Raw genomic sequence first — 24,530 nt, 5'->3', positions numbered from 1 at the left:
ACTTTGCGGGTAACATGAACGGCATGAATTGTGGGAAATGTAGTTTATGGTCCATGCACGCGTTTGATTTATTTATTATAAGACAATCGGACCTTTTAAGGAAGCGTGGAATGACGTAGAGGGAAACATTTGGGTTTGACTGTAAAGTTCATGCAGATATAATCTACTGGTATTGAGGTGCAAAACAATATAACATAACATTATAACAAATGCATAAATATACTGCTCAAAAAAATAAAGGGAACACTTGAACAACACAATGTAACTCCAAGTCAATCACACTTGTGTGAAATCATAGTGTCCACTCAGGAAGCAACACAGATTCATTTTGACTTGTTTTAAGGACATTACATCAAAGTTGGATCAGCCTGGAGTTTGTTTTTACACTTTAATTTTGAGTGTGATTTCTAATCCAGACCTCCATGGGTTGATACAATTGATTTCCATTGATCATTTTTGTGTGATTTTGTTGTCAGCACATTCAACTGTGTAAAGAGCAAAGTATTTCATAAGAATATTTCATTCATTTAGATCTAGGATGTGTTTTTTAAGTGTTCCCTTTATTTTTTTGAGCAGTGTATATGTTGTTTGAACGGAGAGAGTCGATGCTTGCAGGTGAGAAAATAAAGTGGATGAAAATGCATGAAAAAGTCAGTATATAGTATATAATACAATGCAATTTACTGACTTTTCCATGCATTTTATCCACTCACATTGAGACGCAGATGGACGTTGTTTGCGTCGGCGCGGCGTCCTGAAAAAACAAAGATAAATAAGAATTAGCGAGGAGTTGCGTGGGTGGAAGGGGGCAGTTGAAGGGCTCTCATGGCCGAACGGCGGGGTGGGAGTGGGGGGGGGGTCCTGGTATTGAGCCCCCCGAGTCATTAATCACCAGGATCTTTTCAGCTGTCAATACAAACAAAAAGCCTCCTCCTCCTCCCGGACCAAACATTGGTGTTCAAATAAAGCCCCTCCTCCTCCTCCTCCAGGGGGGCGGGTGCAAATATGGCTGAATGGGAATAATTCTTGACTGTTCCGTGGCTCTTGTTACCCGCCGACTCGTAAAAATTTGTTTTTAAACCCGCTGCGATATGCGTCCGGCTAACTCTCCGCGTTCCCCCAAATTAAGCCGAAGGTAAACATCCGGCGAGCCTTTAATCAAGTTTGCAGCCGCATTGACATTTTGCTAATCCCGCTCGATATCTTTGAAACGGCGTGGCCTCGCCTTGTCGCCCCCCTCCCGCCCCCCTCCGTGATGCGTCAAATGTCGCCTCTGCAAAGCGACGGATCTGCAAAGCGCGTTCTCGTGTCCCTCCCGCCATCCGGGGTCACGCCGCCGTAACCGCCGTCTGTTGACTCCCCGCCGCCGCGGTTTAACATTTCGGAGTTTAATCATCTCCGGGCGAGCGGCTCCCTCGGATTTGTTTGCCCGCCCTACGCTTTTTATTTATTTATTTTCCTCCCCTCCCGCAGACCGACGATGATTTGCAACTTATAAACACCACAACTCACGGGAGGACACCTGCCACGCCGCCGGGCGCCGCGGGCCGCCTCCGCCGCGACGCGTAAAGCCGAATATTTGTGGGCGACTCGCACTGTAAACTTTATAGGTGCGAGATTTGCTGCGGCGCTTTTATTAAATCCTTTCCTGGTATTTTGTGTGCAGTCACCGATGTGCTTCCTTTTTTTTTTTTTTTTTTTTTTTTTTGGATTTATTTATTTTCCAAGTCGCTTATTCAAATGTGTGTGTGTGTGTGTGTGAAAGAGAGAGATTGATGCCGCTTTTAATATCCCCATCATCGATCGGCGGTGTGAGACTTTCTCATCGGCGGAAGTTAAAGGCTGATAATCGTTGTGATTGTTTTACACCGTTTCCGCGGCGATGGGATTTCCGGCCCCCCGTGCGCCCCAGGCTACGACCCGATATGTGAAGTTTTGCATAGAATTATTATTATTATTAACTACCGCATTTTCCGCACTATAAGGCGCACTGGATTATAAGGCGCACCTTCAATGAATGGCCTATTTTAAAGAAAAAATCATATATAAGGCGCACCAAATTACAAGGAGGATAGAATAGAAACTACAGTATTGGCTGAGGTTGCGTTATGCATCCACTAAATGGAGCTGCAATAAAGGGAACGTCAACAAAACAGTCAGATAAGTAAGTCAAACTTTATTAATAGAACACAAACTGACGTTCTGACAACTCTGTTCACTCCCAAAACAAGTTAGTTCTTTCACAATACGGTACCTAATGTACAAGTAGCTCTTACCGGTATTTGCGCCGCCTTCGTTGAAAACAATTTATTTCCAACTCCGTTTGTCACAGTTCAAAAGGTTTCATAAAGCGAAAGCACCAAGAAGGACCGCCTCTAAATTCATTGATGTTCATGTTGCTAGCTAGCGCTGTCGCCTTCACTCGAATAGTGACTGTCGAGACGCCTCTACTTGCCGCTCTCCGTTCAACAACCAGCTGTTCGAGTTTGTCCTCTAACTTTCGCCATTTGCTTTGTTTCCTTAATAACTGCTATATGGCTATAAAACTGTCAGTCTTTTGAAGATTTCCCTATTTTTCTTCACCTTTTCGTTGTGCAGCTGTGTTTTCCTGCGCACTTGCTCACGAGCTTCTAGATCCACTCCGGTTTCCCTCCTGGAAAGTTTTGCACAAACTATAATTGTGTTCATGCAGCTTGCTACAGATGTAGCCTGGCTAGTACGCTCTCTGACGATCCAGTCAAAAGGCGTGCGGCACACTGACGTTAGCGTAGCCTTCTAGAAGGCTTTGGTGTCACAACTTAAAATCTAATTGGTTGAAGCAACATTATCATCGACATTTACTTTTTGCCAGAGCACCTGTTGATGGGATTCTGCTGGACTCCAGGCAGATTTCTTTGACTTTGACCCTGCCTGGCAACAAATAACAGCTGAAATTTGATTGGTTAAATGCTGTTTGTTCAATGAAAATACACGTCTGGAAGCAGCACAGTCAAGGAAAAAGCTATGAAAGGAAGCAGACGGACCATTTGGAATTATTTAAACAGATCCGAGATTCAAAATATAATTAAGATTCAATTGTAATTAAAATCAGTCTGCGATTCAGATTTTTTTTTAGGCCAGCAGAGAAGGCCTTGCAGCCCCTAACGGCACACCACTGGAGGAAACCCACTCAGACAAGGGGGGAAAATACAAACATACAGAAACAAACTAGGGTCCTTGGTGCTGTGAGGTTGAGCACTAACCACCACGCTGCCGTCACGCTTCATTCATTCATTCATTCATTCATTCATTCTCTATACTCTGCACTTAAGATCGGGAGGGCAAAATCTACATCCCGGACCGGTCAATCACAGGACGGCGTTGAAGACATAATAATAAGCTACTTCCTGCATGCAACCATTCACCCTGTCATGCCAACATCATGCAGAGGCGAACAACCATTCACTCTTCTGTGCAATGCATGGTCTCCAATGAACCTCCTGCATGTTTTTGGGGTGCGTGAGGAACCATGGCGCCCACGCAGGGAGGGCATGGAGCCTCCATACAGGATGGAGCGGTGAACCTCCTCGCTGCGAGGCGGAAGCGTTTGCCGCCCCCGGGAAATCTCATCTCGAATTAAGTTTTACTTTCCAAAGAACTTAAGGCACGAAGGCGCCGCGCGGTTGAATTTGCATTTGCAGGCGTGACTCGCTCCCGCTGAGGCAACGCTCGCTCCCGCTGGTCGCGGCACCAGTTCCCGTCACCAGACGCTTCTAACGCCATTAAAAAACAGCAAGAAAAATTAAAAGCAAATAAAAGTCGGAGTCGTTTTTCACTTTTTCCCCCCCCTCTCCTCAACAGAATCCCAGAGTAACCCGGCAAGGTAGCCCTCGAAATCAGAGCGCGGAGGCGGCCATGGAGGTGAAGGAGCGCAGGCCCTACCGCTCGCTCACCGCCCGGCAGGACGCCGAGCGCCGCTACACCAGCTCCTCGGCCGACAGCGAGGACGGCAAACCCAACCCCAAGTCCTACAGCTCCACCGAGACGCTGAAGGCCTTCGACCACGAGTCCAGGATGACCTACGGCGGCCGCGTCAAGGACATGGTCCACCACGAGGCCGACGAGTTCGGCCGGCAAGGTTAGCGTTAGCAATAGCATCCGTGTACTTGCTGTTTGTATATATCCGATGTTAAAAGTCGGTTATGCGACCTCGAAGCCAGGATATCGCCGCCCTGATGAGTGTGTTTGTGTCGCTCGGACGCAGGGGCGGACTTCTCCCTGCGCGACCTCGGCTTCGGCGAAGCCCTGCCCGCCCACATCGCCACGTATCGGTCGGACCTGGGGATGCCGCATCGCGACTACTCCGTCAGCGTGGGCTCGGACGCCGACACGGAGACGGACGGCGTGGTGTCCCCGGAGCACGCCGTCCGGCTGTGGGGCCGCGCGAACACCAAATCGGGACGCAGCTCTTGCCTCTCCAGCCGGGCCAACTCCAACCTGACCCTCACCGACACCGAGCACGAGAACACGGAAAACGGTAGGATCCCGTCGGTTTTCGATTTCAATCGGGATCGGACGTCGGCGGTGTTTTCACCGCGCGTTTATTTGTCGAGGTCTTTGCGGTTTGTTTGGCCTCTCCGAGCTGGAGGAGTCCCAGAATTGGATTGTGCACGTTCTAATCCGCGGGCCACCGAGGTTTACAGACTTATTAGGGTTTTTAAATCTCTTACAATTCCCTCTTTGGCGCATTCAAATTTTCTTTTTTTTTTTGGGCGCCGTTTCGCTCTCTGGCTCTGGAAGGAGCGCCCCGCTCAGAAGGTCCGAAACCAAGAAGGAACCAAAAGCAGCAGCGGCGTCCATCGGCGGATTATCTTGCTTTGCAGGCCACCGTCGGACAAAATATGCTTTTCTTCATTACCAGGCCGACACCTTTGCGCGGCGGAGGTCCCGGCTTAGGCTTCGGGTTGAATCCAAAATGGACACAAGTCCAGCGCGGCGTTATCTTTCGCAGTCGTGACCGTTTTCCGGCTAAGCTAGTATAAGTCGAAGCCGTCTTATTGCACGGGATGATTCTTGGCAGGGCGATCCGTACGCTCAGGATGACGGGGGCGGGGTGATGGCACGGGACGGCCCTCTGGAGGACGCGGAAACCGGCCGTATCCTGCATAATTAAAGACGTTCTCCTTGAACGGCGGTAACGCCACCGCGTCCTCACATCACGCCACATCTGCGAGACCCGGTCGAGATTCCGGGCGGCTTTTTATTCCGCTCACTCGAGCAGAGAGTGCTTCTTGTATTCGGCGTTTAATTCAGTAATGCCCGATAACATGCAATTTATATATGGCAAGTTAATTAAAATCCGCGGAACGGGCGCGCTGGTGTGTGTGTGCACGCCCGCTCGGATCTCTTTAAATCAACAAACCATTTACTCTGCCTTAATGTATTCAACCCGCCGGGCAGTTCCTTCCCCTCCTCACGTGTGACTCGCCTGACCCTGGACTTAATGCATGCAAATAAGCAACGGCAGTTTTTGAATCATATTTCAGGTGTGATAAAGAATCCGCTTCCAAACAAAAAAAAAAACAACAAAAGAACCCGCCGGGGATTCTCTTCAACCTGCACAACGAGAAAGGTGCTGAAAATGCAGTCACATACTACAATGATTACTTTTTATCCTTTATTTTTATTTTTATTTTTATTTTTATTTTTATTTTTATTTTTATTTTTATTTTTATTTTTATTTTTGCTTCCATTTCATTCAATTTTTCACATTTTAATTCGATTTTTTGTTGACGTTTCCGTTAAATAAGTTAAATTTTCTAGAATAATATTAAATAATAATACATGATAAAATGATAATAATATGAAACCAGACAATAAAATTATTGAGCCAATCATTGTTTTTATTTTTGCTTTTATTTTCATTCCATTTTTCAAATTTTAATTTGATTTTTTGTTGACGTTTCCGTTAAATCAGTTAAAATTTCTAGAATAATATTAAAGAATGATACATGATAGAATGATAATAATATAAAATCAGACAACAAAATTAATGAGACAATCATATTCAGACAAACTGTCAAAAATAAAGGAAAATATATAGATATATCAGTATCGTCAAATTATTGAATGTCTTTTCTGCTTTAACTCATATGTGAGTTTTTAGTTTTTCTTCCCGAGGATGAGGTCACATTACGCAGCTGTTGCCGTGGTTACCCATGTTGAAAAGCCCCAGAGTTCACGCTGACCTGCTGGCTTCAGCAGGTTTCTTTATTAGGATTGAAAGAGCGCGGGTCAGACGTTTAACCCCTGACGAGGAATCACACAAGACACGATCGCGGAATTAACTGAAGACACCTGAACGCATCACGAGAGCGGCGGTTCACAGGGTAAACAAACATGGAGGACAAACGGCTGGCTGTTAGCGCAGCTACCTGCTCTTTTGTCTATTACTTCTAGCGTGTCCTCCACGTTAGCAACGACTGCTCCGAGATGCCGTTGCCATGTCGACGGGAATTACGCAAGTACTCTTCACAGGGTCGGTTGACGGCAGGAAATCCAAATTTGAGAGCCGAGGCTGCTCAGACATGCTAGCAGCTAACTGCTAATGGTCGGTTGCAGTGGCTAGCTGCCGTTTAATTTGTGTTAGCATCTCCTCCCGCCACCTCCGCTGCAGCGAGAGACGATTCTTAGCGAAGCGGTTTTAGTTATTTATCCCTTCAGACGCTCCGCCACCTCTTTAATTAAACCTCCTCGCTCTTCTGTCTGAAACTCCGGGGTTTCGCGCGGTGGGGAAAAAGACGGCGGCGGCGATGGCGAGGAAGACAAGCGGTGTGTTGTTGTGACTGAATGGCGTGTATCGTTCATGCACGGTCACTAGCTGTGTGTGTATGTGTGTGCTGTTATGATGCACTCCTCTATGCAAGGACGTGTGTGTGTGTGTGTGTGTGTGTGTGTGTTACAGAAACACCCCCCCCCCTCCTAGCAGCACAGGACTGCTGAGTCACCGCGGGCCGGCGACCCGCTTTCAGATCATCCAGATACGCGCCGCAATGGCGGCTCCCTCCGTTACCATGGCGTTGGAGGCGGCCGAGATTGAATATCCGCCACGTGATAGTAGGGGGTGTTTTGTTTTGTTTTGTTTTTTTTTTCCCGTGGACGAAATTAGTTCCAGTGGGTGGACATCCATGTACCGATTTTGCTTTTCCCCCTGACTCCGTCCCCCTGGGAGTTGTAGTCCATATTGATCCGGCGGTGGAGCCGAGCCTGGATCCGGCGCCGCCGCAGAAGAGCGTCCCTTTTGCAAGGCTCACTTTCAAATATTATCATTCTAAAACTGCAGCGGGGACGCATCGCGGAAAAGCAAAGGATTTCGGGGGTATATTTAAATATCGCTGGAGTCGGATCCCGGTTCCCGGCGGCGCCGCTTCAGGGCGAATCCGCCTCAGGAGCTGGGCTTCAGTCGGCCCGTGGATTCGCAGATCGGGATTCGTGTTTCGAAAGAGTGGAAAGGACGCGGGGAGAATCACGCCGTCTGCATCGGCAATCATGACGGCTTCATCGGGGGTTCGCGATCCTCTCGTCGGAATTATTTACATTTATCCGACCGTCGTTGAAGTCTTTCACGGCTGTTGTCGTCATGGTCGTTTCCCGGGCGACGGAACCGGAAGCCCGATTCAACCACGTGATTGCGAGGAAATATGAGATGTGAAATGAATCGCTAAACAGCAATGATTTTGCTTATAGGCAATGAAGTAGGTCAGAAAGAATAAGTGTATGTATGTATATATATATATATATATGCATCTATAGAACATAAGAATAAGAATAAAAATAACTTTATTTATGCTGAAGGAATTTGTTGTGCCAGAGTTACAAGAAAAATATAACAATAATAAATAATTGTAGAAAATTGTATAAACATAGCGAAAATATGTTTATATATATATTTACACACATCATATATATGTATATGTGTGTGTGTGTGTGTGTGTGTGTATGCATATATATATATACACACACATATATACATATATGTACATACATATAGATATGTAAGGTTTTTCAGAATAAAATACTATAACAAGTTTTCAACAACTCTGTATTTCAACAAAATACAAATATAGAAACGAAATGATGTGTTTATACACACATATATGATATATTTATTCTATAGATATAAATATTAAAGTCTATATAATATACCTTTAGATTTAGATCCAGTGGAAAACATTTCAAACAAGTTATATATAAATACACACATATATATATATATATATATATACACACACAAATATATAAACACACTCACATTCATTTATATAGATACGGGTAAATGTGTATATGTATATATATATATATATGTTTATGTAAACAGTGACATTGACGGAAAGACAGGAGGCAGATCTAACATGTTTTCTAGAGAACTGACTTTAAAACATAAATTTCAAATCTTTAAAGAAAGAAATTAAATTGTGTGTGTGTGTGTGTATGAATGTTGCATATACATATATATATGTATCAAAGAAGAAATTTCAAATTAACCTTGTTGTTTTTTATTCCACTGAGATAATTTTAAACCTAAGGAATTATAAGAATAGAAATCAAGCAGTGTGTGTGTGTTTTGCAATACACACAGCGTATCATTATATTACATTTGTTTTCTGTTCTTATATCTAGATATGATTTTTAATAGACTTTGGATTAATAATTCTCAAAGCTCAGATCTGCTGAAAGCAAATGCACTTATTTTGAAAGATCCAGACAAACGGCATAACATGATTTTGTTTCATATTCTTAAAGGTCTGGAAACAAAAGGAGCCGCCGCCGTTATTATTGCATCGCCGCCGGGCCCAAAACATCCCCGCACTTTGAAAACACGCTTAATTCAGTAAACATTACCGGGTCTCATTATGCAGCGGACAAAGAGGCGGGCGGGAATGATTAGCGTGCACGCCGGCGCAGCGAATCTGTGATGCGGTTCTTTGGACCAAAAAAAAAAACAAAAAACAAAAAAAACAAACAAGTGTCGCTTTAGTCGCAGCAGTAGGTGCAGCAGGCGTTAGCCGGCTAAATTGATTAGCAGGTATCTTTCTTTTTTAGCATGAAAAGCAGAATGAAGCATCACCCAGACAGACAATCAGACTCCTACTGTTTTCACGCAAACACACACACACACACACACACATACACACACACTCGGGGATTTTTGTGCAACGCAGAGGTTAGCTGGCGGTTCATAATTCTGCACGGCCGTTAATTTTCAGCACATAATCGAAGGCGTCTCTGCAGCCTCTTGTTGGTAAGGAGATGCAGCAGGATGGAGAGGGACGGTTGCTAAGGACTTTTGGACGATTTCACAAGAAAATACATCCAGCAAGTAGATGCAAGTCTGCTTACAGCCTCCCCTTCCACGCCGAGTTTAATTTTGTAACAATAACAATAACACAATATACTGTTAATATGAATAACTTGCCTTATTTGATAGCTTATATCAAGAGTAAGGCTAAAATAATTTTTTCGCTGTGTGCAAATCAACCCCGACCTTTATCTCTGTGTTTAAATGACTTTTTTTGAACCCCTATAAAACTATTATTATTAAAAATCCACAAGAGAAAGTGACATTTGGATTTTTTAATCTTTTTTTTTTCCCGACTATATTTTCGTTTAATTATGATTCAATTAACCGGAACCATATTTTGGTGTTTAACAACAAAACTAGCCAAGCATTAATCCCTTCATTATTATCCTTAAGCATCTTTGCAATTATGCGTAAACCAGGCGGGGATAGCATTAGCTATCAGGCAGCGCTCTAGGGGACGCTTTCTCATCTAAAAAAAAAAAAACATTAAATAAACAACAACAACAATGCGCTGTTTGCTTGTAAACTCCGAAAAAAGGAAAAAAGCCTGTAATCCTTGGAAACGTCCTTGACTCCAAGCCGCCGGATTTGTTATTAAGACTAAAACCGACATCAGGCGCCGAACGCCGGCGGCGAGCGGCCGACGCTCATTACGCTTGTAAATCCAAGAACAGCCTCGTCGGCTGGAGCGCGTCGGTGGCGGCGGTTTGGGATTTTTTCTTTAAGGGGACGAACGATGAACGTGGGTGAATGGTTGCACGTCTGGATATGACGTGTCGATGATTATATAACACCTGAACATGATGGCAGAATGATTATATATTGCTGTGTAACTTGGGAATGATTATAAATCTATGTATAACACGTGTACGAGAGGATAAATGATTATTTATCTGTATACATCATATGAATGATTATATATCTATAAATAATGAGATAATGACGACTGAATTATTATAAATCTATATATTATGTGTGAATGAAACGGTAAGTTATATATCTTTATATAACATATGGAGGATTGTATATATATATATACATAATGTATGAATGAGAAGATGAATGATTATAAATCTATATATGAATGAGAGACTGAATTATTATATATCTCTATATAATATGGATGAATATACAGTATATATCTATATATAATGTATGAATGAGCGTGTGGATGATATATATATCCCTACATAGCATAAGATCATGACAGCTAGATTATTATAAATGTATATGTATCAGGTGAATAATTATAAATCCATACATAACTTGTGAATGAGAGGATGAACGATTATATATCTGTATTTAACACGTGAATGATTATATAGCTACATATGCCACATGAATAATTATATATCTACATATGATGTGTGAATGAGAGAGTGAATTATATATCTATATAACATATGTACAATTATATATATCTATATAATGTATGAATGAGAGGGTGAATGATTATATATCTCTTTACAACATATGGATAATTGTATATATATATAGATATCAATATAACACATGGATCATTCTATATATATCTATATATAATGTGTGAATGATAATACATCTCTATATCACACATATGGGTGGGTGAATGATCATATATATTTATATTACATATGGATGATTATATATATAGATATCGATTTAACATATGGATCATTCTATATGTATCCATATATAATGAGAATGGAGAGGGTGAATGATTATAAATCTTTATTTAACATATGAATGAGTGGGTTTGTATGTGTCAATAAGATCTGCTTTGGTCCAGGGTAAACATGACGGCTGAAAAAATGAATAAATGAAAAAAAAACAGATTAAATAAATGATAAATTCAAATCACAGCCAAACCCCCTCGACACAAAATAAGTGGTGGAGTTTTTAAGCGGAAACTTCAAACAGGTAGAACTGCCAAGCACCGAGGCCATGATGAAGCAAATTTCATTGTATTTTTTTTTTCTGTAAAGTAAAGCTGTGTGGGATTTGATTGGTTTCTGGAATTTGAAATCGGCAAAATAGGACCCTCAGTTTGTTGCGGCGCTGTAATTAGACAGTTATTACAACAAGACCTCATCGCCAAAAAAAGAGAGAAGTGCTCGTCGTAACCCCTGCAGTGTGAAATAATTTATGAGGCTTTGGCAGAAAGTGTGTTACGCGTCTCGTCCTCTGCTATGTACCATCACGGCTTGTTGTTTACACTCACACACACACACACATATATATATAAACTTGGAAATGGAAACCTAGAAGGGATGGAGTTTTATTCGTTTCATCGTTTTGAGGGTCAGTGTTGTTATTCTAGCCTGATTTGGTTTATTAAACAGTGTATACTTATAGACATATGGATGAAAGTTATGTAATGCTGTCTGCAGAGAAAACAAATTGAATGAATAAATCAGACAGGAATTAGTCAAAGCCCCGCAGGCTAATTTTTAATAGAAATATCCAAGAAGCAGCCAATACTACTGTCATTTCTTTACTATTAGGCGCACCTGAATATAAGCCGCACCGGCCAAAAAATAAATAAATCTACGTGTGCATTTATAGGCTTGTGTATGAGTCGGGGGTGCAACATGAGCTACTTTCATAGAAACATTTAATTAAATACATACTGGTAACATCCACAAATATGTACTGGAAAGGCTTTTTTTTTTTTTCCAAACATTGACTGCAACATGGCTGATGAAAAAGATGAATAATAAACATCAGGAAAAGTCCATCCTCCTCCAGCTGATCGGCCTCAGAATTTCATGGGTCCGAGGAGACGAGGCTAAATGTTTGGCTAAAAAAAAAAAAAAATCAAAAATCCATAAATTAGCCGCATTGTTGTTTAAGCCCCAGAGTTCAAAGCGCGTGGAAAAAAAACAGTGGCTTATAGTCCGGAATTGTTTTATTCATCGAGTAATTTTATAGCTATAAGGAATTTGCTTGGGTTGACATTGCTAAACATGTAATGCGCTTAAAATAAAGTGAAAATAAAGTAAAAACAAGGCAAAATGGCAAGTACAAAGTACAAATCACGGCACTAATACCACTATTAGCACCACTATTGTTACTATTACTACTGCTACTATTAGTACGAATTATTACAACAGCAACATTGATAATAAAAATAATAAAAATCATTATTAGTAGTATTATTATTCTTTTTATAAAGGCTTTATTCATACAGCTGCATAAAGTGCAGATCACCTCTTCCCATCACAATAATACATAATATGATACGATGATAAAATATAGGTATAAGAATTGCTTTTTATACAACGCCAAATATATATATAATTATACAAAGATAAAAATAAGAAAAGCTTGGAGGATAAGCGGCAGAAGACGGACGAATGGTTGTGCGTCTCTGAATGACGCAATAAGCTGATTGGTTGGATTACATCATGTGACGTTCAAATGAGAGGCTGAATGTTTCTACATTTGAGAGGGCAATAGATAACAGATGGATAAAAAAAATGTAAATAAAAGAGAACAAAACCCTCGCCAGGTGCGCCGCTCAGTACTTACATCTGTCAAGGTACTTCTTAACCAGCAGTTAGCGAGTACCGCGCACACTCGTACTCCGTGTGACCTCCGTCTTCGCTCGCTTTGTCGCTAACTTGAACTAACCAGCGGCGGGAAGCGGCGCGGTCGCTCGACCGTATGGCGGAGAACCAGAACAGGAACCCCTCCTCCCCTTTCCTCCCGCCGCCGCCGCCCGGATCAGACGCTCGTCGGCGAGGCTTAAGATCGGGGGAAACTTTGAACCGTTGAAAGATTGAGGTTAAGCGCTCCGGGGTGGCGCTCTGTTACGGCGTCTTTGAACACGACGCCATGGTGACGACTGTCTGCCGGGGACAGGTGTTCCCCGCGGAAAATGTCACGGCTCCTCAAGGCGGAGCGGCCTTGAAAGGAGGAGACTCATTCGCCGGTTTGAACCTGATGCGGCGGCGGCGGCGGCGATGGAGGAGGGCGGGCGGTGCGAGCGGCGGTGATAGTCAAGCGTCGTGGAATTTAAAAAAAAAAAAGGGAAAAAGAAGAAAGAACACCTTTGTTCACGTTTATCCTCTGTTGTTATTTTTGGCTCAAGTCACATTTCCTTTGCACTTGCAGAGCTGGGGGCTGTGTGCGCACACACACACACACACACACACACACACACACCCTTTCATTCCTTTACCAGCCCACACCTGTGCGTGCAGCGGGCGTTTTTTTTCAGACGCCCCAAACCGATGACGAAAGAGTTTAAATTGCGCCATTTTTACATCTTTTCTATGTAAAATGTGAAGTTCGCAACAGAAAAAAATAATTTAAAATGCTAGTCATTTTAGGTTTTGTTCGTGACGACGAGCGACGGACTCCTGTCCGGTGTCTTCAGGCGAAATGACGGGGCGAATCTGTATGGATGTAGTTTGAAGCTAAACTAAAAAAAAAAAAAAGATGAAAAAAATGAGTAAATATACATTGAAAATAAAAGAAAAATATAAATAAATGAAAACATTTCTTGGTTCTAACTACAGTTTAAGTATTGTTCAAGCAGCTGCATGTAAATGTAAACATACACTTCCTGTTTGCTTTTTTTCTTTTTTTCTTCTGCTGGAATTTTTTCCTTTTTTGCCACGAAACAATGAGGCAAAAATAGAATGATGTTATTTTTTGGAATTTATTCATGTATTAATACCTTAACATATTTTTTTCATTTGCTTATTTTTTTCTACAGAACCCTGAAAAAATACATCTATACCAAAAAAAAATATATCAACCACCGATCTGCAAAGATGAACACTATATTACATCACATTATAGATTGCACTTTCAACTTGCAAAATACTTATTTTATTGCCTGTTTGTATATTGTATAGTTATTTTATTGTCTATTGGTATATTTTGTATATATTGTCTATTTGTACAGTTTTACATTTGTATAACCACAGATGAACCACAGATGGAAATTAGCTATGAGCTACAATCTGGTACAAACATCTCTGCCTCTGTGCTTAATGTAGTCGTACGCCGTCCTAATAAACCAATAAATGAAATGAAACTGACGCTCGAAACGCTCCGAACCAAACGATATCAAACAGTCGGAGCCAAAGTTTAGCTTTGTATTTGTTTTGTTTTGCGCGTCGCAGCTCAGGTGACGCGTCGTGCTGGAAAAGAGGCAGAAGAGAACCGTCTAATGGCTTTTTGGGAAACCGTTGTTGTTGTTGTTGTTGTTTCCCGTCATGACGGCGATCGTTCTTTCCTGACCTTCTGCTCTCAGTAAGTATCGCGGTCATGTCTGACGCCTCCGCTCTTCCGCGGCTCGCCGGCCGTCTCCTCCCCGCTCTTCTCCGGAGGTTGTTTATTTGTTGTTGTTTTTTTTTTTATTTGTTTGTTTTGTTACTTTCTGGCAGAGTCAGATCGAGGATTAGCGGCGATATCCTCTGGCTCATTTGCGGGCTAATTTGGAGGGTTTGGCGGCCCTGGCGGACAGTTTTGGGCCGTTATCAGCGGCGCCGCATGCCCTCTTCCTGCCAGCGACCCCCCCAAAACCCAAACACCCCCCGACTCCAGCGCTCGTCGGGGGCCCGACTTAACGCCGCGGCTCAGGGGCGGCGCAGCTCAAATCCTGAAATGGCTCAAAATGAGGCCCCCCTTCGCCTGAGCGGGGAGGTTTCATTGAAAAGCCGGTCTCAGAACCCCCCCTCCCCCACACACACACACAAAAACACACACACACACACACACACACACACACCTCGGAAATACCCCCACACACTAAAACACACACCTCGGATATTTCCCCACATGTGGGGTTTAAAATGCAACGGGAAGGAAATGTAAAGTTTGAAGTTGCGAAGAATTTGTCAATACAGGAAGATGAGTTCATTGGAGAGGAGATTTAGTGTGTGTGTGTGTGTGTGTGTGTGTGTGTGTGAGAGAGGGTCACCTTCAGTTTTATTTCTACTTCTTGCGTTCTATTTCTGGCTGCTCCGATCAAGTTTATGCCTTGAATTGCATGTTTTCCAATTTTTTTTTTCATTCATCATTTTTTTTTTTTTTTTGGTTGAGTTATTGATAAAACAGTCAGTTATTATTATTATTATTATTGTTATTATTCTTGAATCAGCGGAAATGCAGAAGTGCCACCATAATATTTGTCAGTAAATTACCTTGACATTTCATCAACGAGATGGTTATTATTCTTTAAAAAAAAACAAAAAAACAGCGAATCGCATAAAAACCTCAATTAACTTATGTCAAATTGTACGGTGATGGGTTTTTTTTTTGGTTGAGTTATTGATAAAACAGTCAGTTATTATTATTTTTATTATTATTATTATTATTATTCTTGAATCAGCGGAAATGCAGAAGCGCCACCATAATACTTGTCAGTAAATTACCTTGACATTTCATCAACAAGATGATTATTATTCTTTAAAAAAAAACAAAAAAAAAAACAAAACAGCGAATCACATAAAAACCTCAAATAACTTATGTCAAATTGTACGGTGATGCGTTTTTTTTTTTTGGTTGAGTTATTGATAAAACAGTCAGTTATTATTATTATTATTATTATTATTTTTATTATTATTCTTGAATCAGCGGAAATGCAGAAGTGCCACCATCATATTTGTCAGTAAATTACCTTGACATTTCATCAATGAGATGATTATCATTCTTTAAAAAAAAACAAACAAAAAAAAACAAAACAGCAAATCGCATAAAAACCTCAATTAACTTATGTCAAATTGTACGGTGATGCGTTTTTTTTTTTTTGGTTGAGTTATTGATAAAACAGTCAGTTATTATTATTATTATTATTATTATTATTATTATTATTATTATTATTGAATCAGCGGAAATGCAGAAGTGCCACCATAATATTTGTCAGTAAATTACCTTGACATTTCATCAACGAGATGATTATCATTCTTTAAAAAAAAAAAAAAAAAAAAAAAAAAAAAAAACAGCGAATCGCATAAAAACCTCAATTAACTTATGTCAAATTGTACGGTGATGCGTTCAAGGTCCTCTGCGAACGTGGGATCTCCCGCCTCTCCACGGCAGACGCTTTCTCATTTCACCCGGAAGTGCTGAGCAGGTGGAAACCAGTGGTCATACGACTCTTTACACCGAAGAAGAACTAATCCCAGTAATTGAGTGGAGCAGAGTGTCTCTCTTTCTCCCCTTATCTGGACGTAATTATGTAACGCTCCCGACCGCCATTTTCGCTCTCGTCAAAGCAATTAGCATCTGGAATGGAGGGCGGGGGGGGCGAAAAAGGTCAGAGTGCGTCGTCGAACCGCTCGAGACAGGAAATAATTAAAAACTCCCGCGGATTAAGTCCAGGTGCCGTGGATATTCCGGCGTCTGCGTGACGCACGGCGCGCGTGCACGTGCACGGAATCGGCGGGAAAATCCTGGATACAGGCAGCAGCCGTCTCACCACCTCGGCTGCTCTTCTGCGGAGGAGTAAAAGCTAATCCGTTGGAAAAACAGGAAAAAAAAAAAACGCAGCCGCGTCACGGCGTTAATTATTCACGGCGTCCTGACTTGTTTTGGATTTGCATGAATTGAGTGAACCCCCCCCCCCTTCCCTTCCCCGCCCACCTACAGCGCTAAACTCTGGGACGGCACGTGGCTAATTGTGGTGAAAAAACTGGAAAGCGACTCGGGACGCGAGATTTGGAGTTTTCATTTTTTTTTCCGGCAGCCTCCCGAAGGTTTGTCCGCCGCTCTTCGAATCAGGAGTCTTTATCTCGGCCCGGCTAATTGCCGGCTTTTTAAAAGCAGGTCACACCGGAGCTGCGTCAACAAACCCCTTCCCTTCCTCGTCCTCGACCGTTGCCGTGGTTGCGGATGTCGGCCAGACTCGGAGGTCACGCCGACCCTCCGATCAAAGCAGGTTTCTTCACTGATGATTGGTCGAACCAACTGGGGTCAAACGAACGCATCACGAGAGCGAGCCACGTTTTTTAGCGTAAACAAACATGGCTGCCTCTGCTAGTGCGGCCATGCTGCGTGAATCCCCCATTATTGTAGTCCAGTTTGGCTTCGTCGGCCCTCGCAATTCTTCGTTCCTTCCTCTTTCTCATTGGCTGCCGGCGGCCCATGTTGCAGCACACGCCCAAAGAATCCATTGTGTTTGATTGGCAGCGACTGAGTTTGGTTCAGGATTGTTACCCTCGCACACGCACAGGTTTATGTGCTGACTAGCCGCACCCACTGCCCCCAACTAGCCAAACCAACTGGCCCCAACAAGTCACAACTACTGCCCAACACTAGCCAAACCTACTGGCCCCAACTAGCTACATCCACACCCCCTGCCCCCAACTAGGCACACCAACTGGCCCCAAGGAGCCATACCCACTAGCCCCAACAAGCCACACCTACTGCCCAACACTAGCCAAACCTACTGGCCGCAACTAGCTACATCCATACCCACTGTTCCCAACTAGCCACACCAAGGGGCGCAACAAGCCACACCCACTCCAACTTGCCTCGTCCACTGTCCCCATCTAGCCAGACTCACTGTCCCTAACTAGCCACAACCACTTGCAGCAACTAGCCATGCCCACTGATCCCAACTTGCAACGCCCACTATCCCCAACTTGCCACACCCACTGTCCCCATCGAGGCACACCCACTGTCCCCAACTAGCCAAGTCACTGTCTGCAGTGGGGTTCCGCTACTAGCCATGCCCACTGACCCCAACTTGCCACACCCACATCTCCATCTAGGCACAACCACTGTCGCCAACTAGCCACACCAACTGGTCGCAACAAGCCATGCCCACTTGTCCCAACTTGCCAAACCCACTGTCCCCAACTGACCACACCCACTCCCCGCAACTAGCCACTTCCCCTGGTCCCAACTAGCCAAGCCACTGTCTGCATTGTGGTCCTGCTACTAGCCATGCCCTCTGGCCCCAACTAGCCACAAGTACTCACTACAACTAGCCACTCCCACTGGCCCCAACTAGCCACCCTACTGTCTCCAGTGTGATGCTCCGTCCTGTGTAAAACGAGCGCTAGCATCCGCTAGCTAGCCCCAGCAACTGATAAAAGCTCTGTATAATTATTTATGACCAAGTTTGTAAATTTTAACTGCAAATTGAAAAAAAAAAAACTTAAATCCTTGGAATTTTCCGCTAGAGTCGTTGTTGTACAAAACTGCACATTATTAGAGTGGAAGGCGAAAACGACGAAGATAAAGGGCCTTCTACCCGCTCGCGCACATGAGGCAGCCTCGGTCGGTCGCGGGTCACGGCGCTGAAAACGAGAAAGCCGAGAAAGTTGCGCGTTTGTGAAAGTTAATTTGATTCAGGGTCAAGGTGAAACCGCCACGCCGGTAATTGTTCACGCATCGTGCGGAACTTTATTAGCGCGGCGGGAGGCGGGGCGGGGGGGTTGTTGACGGTATCGAGGACACATGAGGGTCAGGATAGGAAGGTGGAAAAATAACCAGGACTAAGTAAAAGTAACATTATGAACAGTTATATGGGGATGAGGCAAGAACCGAGGGTGGAAAGTTTCCGAAATTCATTCATTCATTCATTTTCCACATGGTTTGTGCTGCACGGAGGGTCGGAGGGGGTCACAATCGACGAAAGCCAAGTCAAAGTCAACTTTATTGTCAACAACGCCATATGTTCACACATACGTAGCATTAAAATAGCGTTACTCTGAGACCAACGGTGCAAAAAATACAAAAAATTATAAATAATTTGTCACAGAGAACAACCAAGTACGACAAGTTAATAGATAGATATTGTAGGGTTTGGTTTATAAAGTGATGGGAATGCAAAGGTGCGGCTACAAAAAAAAAAAAAAAAAGTGATAGCTGTATGAAAGTTTTTTTTTTTTTTGTTCAAAACACATTGTTTATACAAAAAAAAAAAAAAAAAAAAAAAACAGGAATAGAACCCTCAACCGCGTCTTGTTGATCTATTTAACGTTGAAAAAACAAACAAAAAAAAAAAAAACGCCCCGATATCCTCCATCGGCTCTCCGGAGTGACCTTCTAATTCAAAATGGATTAGCTTTCATTGTTGCCGTTAATCAATTAAAACCCAATGGCTGATCCGGCTGATCAGCTTACAGCCTCCCCGGGGAGGCGCCATCGACCGGCACGCTTCTCTGGCGACGCCACCCTAAAAAACAGGGCCGGGTTCTACAACCGGGTGTTTAAAGAGGCGGTACTTGCAGTATTTAGCGGTGGGGAACTGGAAAACAACGTTCCTTTATGGCCACTGGATTAACGGTGCAGGGATTAGAAATGTCAATATTTAATAGTTGACTGCCTGCCCTGGCTGTTGCCACGGAGACCACCACAGTCATGTAGACAGACCGGGGCCGTCGCTAGGCTAAAGAAGCTAAACGCGGGTTCTCCACGTTCTCCTGACTGGGTTCTCTCCAGGTTCTCCACCTTCCATCCAAAGTTCTGAAGCTCTCTTGAAATTATCTGTCCATCCGATCGACAGGGTGAAAGACTTCTTGTCTCCATGTGTGATTGACAGGTGACTCTTCCTGGTTAAGCCCCGCCCCTACACCCATCCTTTGCTCTGATTGGCTCCAGTCTTCGACCTCATCATTTTCCACGGTGGTACCACAGTCAACTCTAGGTGTTAAATATAGATAAATCCAACTAGATGATTGGTGATTGGCTGTTACGGCACTATGATTGACAGGTCCGGATCAAACCCCGCCTCTTACCCCAGTGACACCTGTGTCAAACTTGTTTTTTTTTTTTTTTAATATCTCCAGGATAAAGATCCCCGGTTGTTATGGAATTGTTTTATCGATCACGTTTCTCATTACCTTCTTTTATTTCTTTTTTTTTTCTTTTCCACGGCGTAGATTAGGTAAGCACTGCGTTTTAGATCGCTTTTTGAACCGTGGGGTTCTCAGCAGGAGCTCCGAGGATCACCACAGACTCTTAAACGCAGGCGAAGCGACTGAACTGGAAGAAAAAATAAGATGAAATAAAATGGCGGGCTTTTATGTAAGCTATCTGTAGGGCTCCCTGAAAGGGAGGACCAAAGTTCTGACGGCGTAACGTGTTTAGCGGCGGTTCTGCACCAACGAAGCCGTCTTGGTCTTGTTCTGCAAGCAGCCCTCGGTCCTGTTTACACGACTTTTTGTTTTCGGGTGAAAACGCGAGACTCCTGTTGTCTTCCGGCCGCCTACATGACGACGCCGTTTTGCAATGCTTGAAAATGGAACAACACGAAAACGGGGTTCGCGCTAAGTTTGTCAGTCGATTGCCACGCAAGGGTGAATCGACCATAACGGCAATGGCGGCTCCAGAGTACTGCTTGTGCTCTACACTTGATTAAACAGGAAGTGGCTCTACTCATGCATGGGTGTATTGACCATAACAGCAATGGTGGCTCCTTCCACAGTATGGCTCAGGCTACTCTTAAGTAAACAGGAAGTGTCTCTTTGCATGGACAGGTTCGCAGCATATAATAACAATGGCGGCTCCAGAGTACTGCATGTACTCTACACTTGATTAAACAGGAAGTGGCTCTACGCATGCGCTGATGGGTCGACCATAACAACAATGGCGGCTCCATCCAGAGTCCGACTCGTGCTATTCAATTAGGTCAACAGGAAGTGCGTCTAGGCTTTGGCGGGTGGGTTGACCGTAACATCGGCGGGCGACTCCAGAGCATTGCTTGTGTTCTGCAATTAAGATTCAAGGCTCAAGATTCAAGACTTTTATTATCGTTACACAGAGCGCAACAAAATTTAGAGGTTTAATTACATTTAGAGACACTTGATTAAACAGGAAGTGGCTCTACTCATGCGCGGTTGGATTGATCATAACAGCAATGGCTGATACCAGAGTACTGGAAGAGCTGCTCACTCAATTAAAGAGGAAGTGGCTCTACACATGCGCTGGTGGGTCGACCAGAACAGCAATGTATCACTCATGCTCCTCCACTGAGTAAACAGGAAGTGTCTCGGGGTGACCATAACAGCGATGGTCGACCCCGGATTACTGCTTCGGCTCCCCACTCTTTTAAACAGGAAGTGGCTTGCGCATGGACAGGTGGGTCGACCATAACACCAATGGTGACTCCATCCAGACACTGGCTCATGGTCCTCAATCGAGTATACAGGTAGTGTCTCTAGGTTTTGGGGAGTAGATCGAGCATACAAGTAATGGCCGACTCCAGAGTACTGCTTGGGCTCCTTACTCATTTAAACAGGAAGTGGCTTACGCTTGGACACGTTGGTCGACCGTTAGAGCAATGGAGGCTCCATCCACACACTGGCTCATGGTCCTCAACTGAGTAAACAGGAAGTGTCCCTAGGTTTTGGCGGGTAGATCGAGCATACAAGTAATGGCCGACTCTTGAGTCCTGCTTGGGCTCCTCACTCAATTGAACAGGAAGTGGCTTGCGCATGGACAGGTGGTTCGACCATAACAGCAATTGTGGCTCCATCCAGACAACGGCTGATGGTCCTCAGCTGAGTAAACAGGAAGTGTCTCTAGGTGTAGGCGGGTAGATCGAGCATACAAGGACTCCAGAGTCCTGCTTGGGCTCCTCACTCAATTAAACAGGAAGCGGCTCCATGCTTGGACAGGTGGGTCGACCACAATAACAATGGCGGCTCCAGAGCACTGCTTGTGTTGTACACTCGACCGAACAGGAAGTGGCTCAACGCATGCGCGGGCGAATCGACCGTGACGACAATGGCCGACCCCAGAGTACTCCAGAGCATTTCCTCTGGCGTGACTCCCAGCCAGTCGGCCCATGCAGATACCAGGTCCGGCGAGTGTGTCTTTTATTGCACCGAGACAGGAAGTCGTTACAGGAAGTTCATCACTTCATCACAACGGCAACTACTGGCTTGGCATGTGTACTACAGCATTTCTGGTGTTTCCTAGGGTCTAGTGTGCACAGAGATCGTTTTCAAAGTGTCGCCGTCTGCGCACGGAACGGGCGACTGAATAAAGACGACGGGGAGCGTTGCCGTGTAAACGGGGCCCTGATGACTCGCTTACAAATTCAGGCTCTGCTTGCTCTCTCAAACATGGAAAGTAAACTTTTCTCTTTTTTCCTTTCTTGTTTCTTCTCCCTTCCCTCGCTGTCGGGGGACCCTAAGAGGATTGTGGGTCATTATTTATTCATGTCATTGTGTTTATTCACCCCCTCACCTCCCCCCCACCCGCTTGATGGGAGAGGGAACAGAGCAGCCAGTGGAGATAACTATCCACCAACGGCGTTTGGTTTTATGGGTTTTGTTTTTTCGGCCATTTGCGTCGGATGAGGGATGACGGAGGCGCGGGAACGGCCATATTGGAAGCAGGTAGCCACGGGCGGGAGACGCCTTCTATTGGCGTAACCGTGGAGACAACTCCTTTTTTTTTTTTTCATCCTCGGACAAAGGGACCCCCCGGGGATGCCCCGAGGTGCTGAATGGGGAGATTTAACAACTTCATATCTTGTTAAAGAGTTTGAGACCAAAAATGAAGGCCGCTGGTGTAAAAGGGATAAAGGCGTTGTATGCTCGCCGTGAACACTTTGTCATTAGCAACCCCTTTTTAAAGGTGCTGCTCCCGGAGCGTTCTGGGAGCGGGGCGGCAGCGGCGGCGGCGCCGGGGCCTTCTCGCCCGGCAGCTTTATGAGGATTTTCCGGTCTCGTCATTGCCGAGAGACAAAGAGTGGGCACCGGGTGGATGGGAGTGACGCAGGCCAGGCGGGAATGTAGGTAGAGGATAACTGGGGGAAAGAGTCTCGTCCTATTATCGGCCGGCCCGGTGATGAAATGTCCCGGCCAGGGTGGCCTGCTTTTTCATCTGCCAAGGTGATATTCTGAGGAGTCTAGCTCATGGGCCAGCACCCCCCTCACCCCATGTATGAGTATGCATCTTTGCCTTTTTTTCCGCTTTCAGGTCGAATTTGGTTTCAGGAACTACCGTCCCTCAGGGCAACCTTTAACTTTTGCGTTCCCACAGGCAGTAAGAGACCACGGTAGGGCTGCGACCTGCATCTGAAAGGCCACGCTCAAAAAATAAACAATCGAAGAAGGTGAGGGAATCCACACGGATGACATGGAAAGCGAAGCGCTTGGTGGGAATAATAACTGTGGACTGTCAGATGGGTTGAAGTCTTTTTATCTTCTCCCCGTGCTGCTTCGCTGTGTGAAGAACCCCGCCGTTAGCTTACTCTGGACTTATTCGGCCCGAAATGCTGACGTTCCTCCGCTCTTTGTCGCTTCATTTCTCGCCGGTTCTGTCCAAGAAAACAGCTGAGCAGTGAGAGCAGTAGTTTTCAAAAATTGTCGCTACACGGGCCAACAAGAAGTATCTGCTAATGGGCATGGCGAGCGAGTCTTACCAATCATCAAGCACCTCAGGAGTATAAATTACTAAGGAAACGCAAAACCCCTGCCTCGGGGTAGGAGCTACGATAGTACCAGGGACTGAGTTCCGTTATCCCTGGTTCTTCTGCCGTCCGAATGCAGCAAGAAACGACCTGGTTCCTGAAAAGATTCCAGGAACTGCAAAAAGTGCAAAAGAAGCTAGTCCTCCTACATGGCCCAGACTTGTATGCTCATGACGTTGTCAGTTACTGTCTTTCCAAATGTGAACACTTCAAGCCGGATCATTAATTGATTTATTTTTCTAGTGTTCCAGCTGCCTCGTCGACACCGTAGCGCAGCTCTCAATACTCACACTTACTCTCGCCACGCATTTGTAATTCCGCACTCATCGTTTTCCCTGAGAGCGGGGCCGCCGTCATTCATAATGGACGTTGCGTTTTTAAAGTGCTGAGGGAAACGGACACAAATGGAAGTGTCCCATCTGCGGTGATGCTCTTCTGTTACACCCAAATATAATTTCCATTTTCCCAGTAATGGCCCGGGGCCGACTATAAAAAGATACTTTATTGCTGTTTACACTTTGCGTTCGACTTTATCATATGTGTTATTGACCCCTCGTTGTTTTCTTATTGATTCCGGGAAGGCGAGCCCAGATGTGAGGGATACGTTGCATTATTGCTTTTCCAAAGCCAGGTACTCGCTCCCTCTCCGGGTCTCCTGCGCTTCCCCAAGGCATTTATGTCCACCGACATAGGAGACGACAGAGAGATGAAACATCTGGCACTCATTGAATGTAATCCAGGTGTCCCTGGATTAGATTATAACTCGGCTATCCGGGTTCGTCTCAGAGGGCGCAGATCTTAGTGCTTCTTCTTCAAACCGAG

At 44.4% G+C, this 24,530-nt stretch overlaps 1 protein-coding gene across 1 annotated transcript in view; it reads left to right on the top strand.

Moving 5' to 3' along the window:
- tenm4 (teneurin transmembrane protein 4) overlaps nucleotides 1–24,530 on the top strand; it is a 191,243-nt gene that overhangs the window by 48,265 nt on the left and 118,448 nt on the right. Inside the window, exons 3-4 of the mRNA XM_086164949.1 lie at nucleotides 3,841–4,117; nucleotides 4,244–4,516. Of these exons, the coding sequence (XP_086021075.1) occupies nucleotides 3,895–4,117; nucleotides 4,244–4,516 (496 nt within the window). The 5' untranslated portion in view covers nucleotides 3,841–3,894. The remainder of the gene's footprint in view (nucleotides 1–3,840; nucleotides 4,118–4,243; nucleotides 4,517–24,530) is intronic.

The sequence above is a fragment of the Fistularia commersonii genome, chromosome 18, assembly GCF_037954325.1.
Source record: "Fistularia commersonii isolate RoL2024-O1a breed Wild chromosome 18, RoL_Fcom_v1.0, whole genome shotgun sequence".
Classification (NCBI taxonomy): Eukaryota; Metazoa; Chordata; class Actinopteri; order Syngnathiformes; family Fistulariidae; genus Fistularia; species Fistularia commersonii.
The sequence above is the reverse complement of the archived record's forward strand: the minus strand, read 5'-3'. Positions and strand labels throughout refer to the sequence as shown.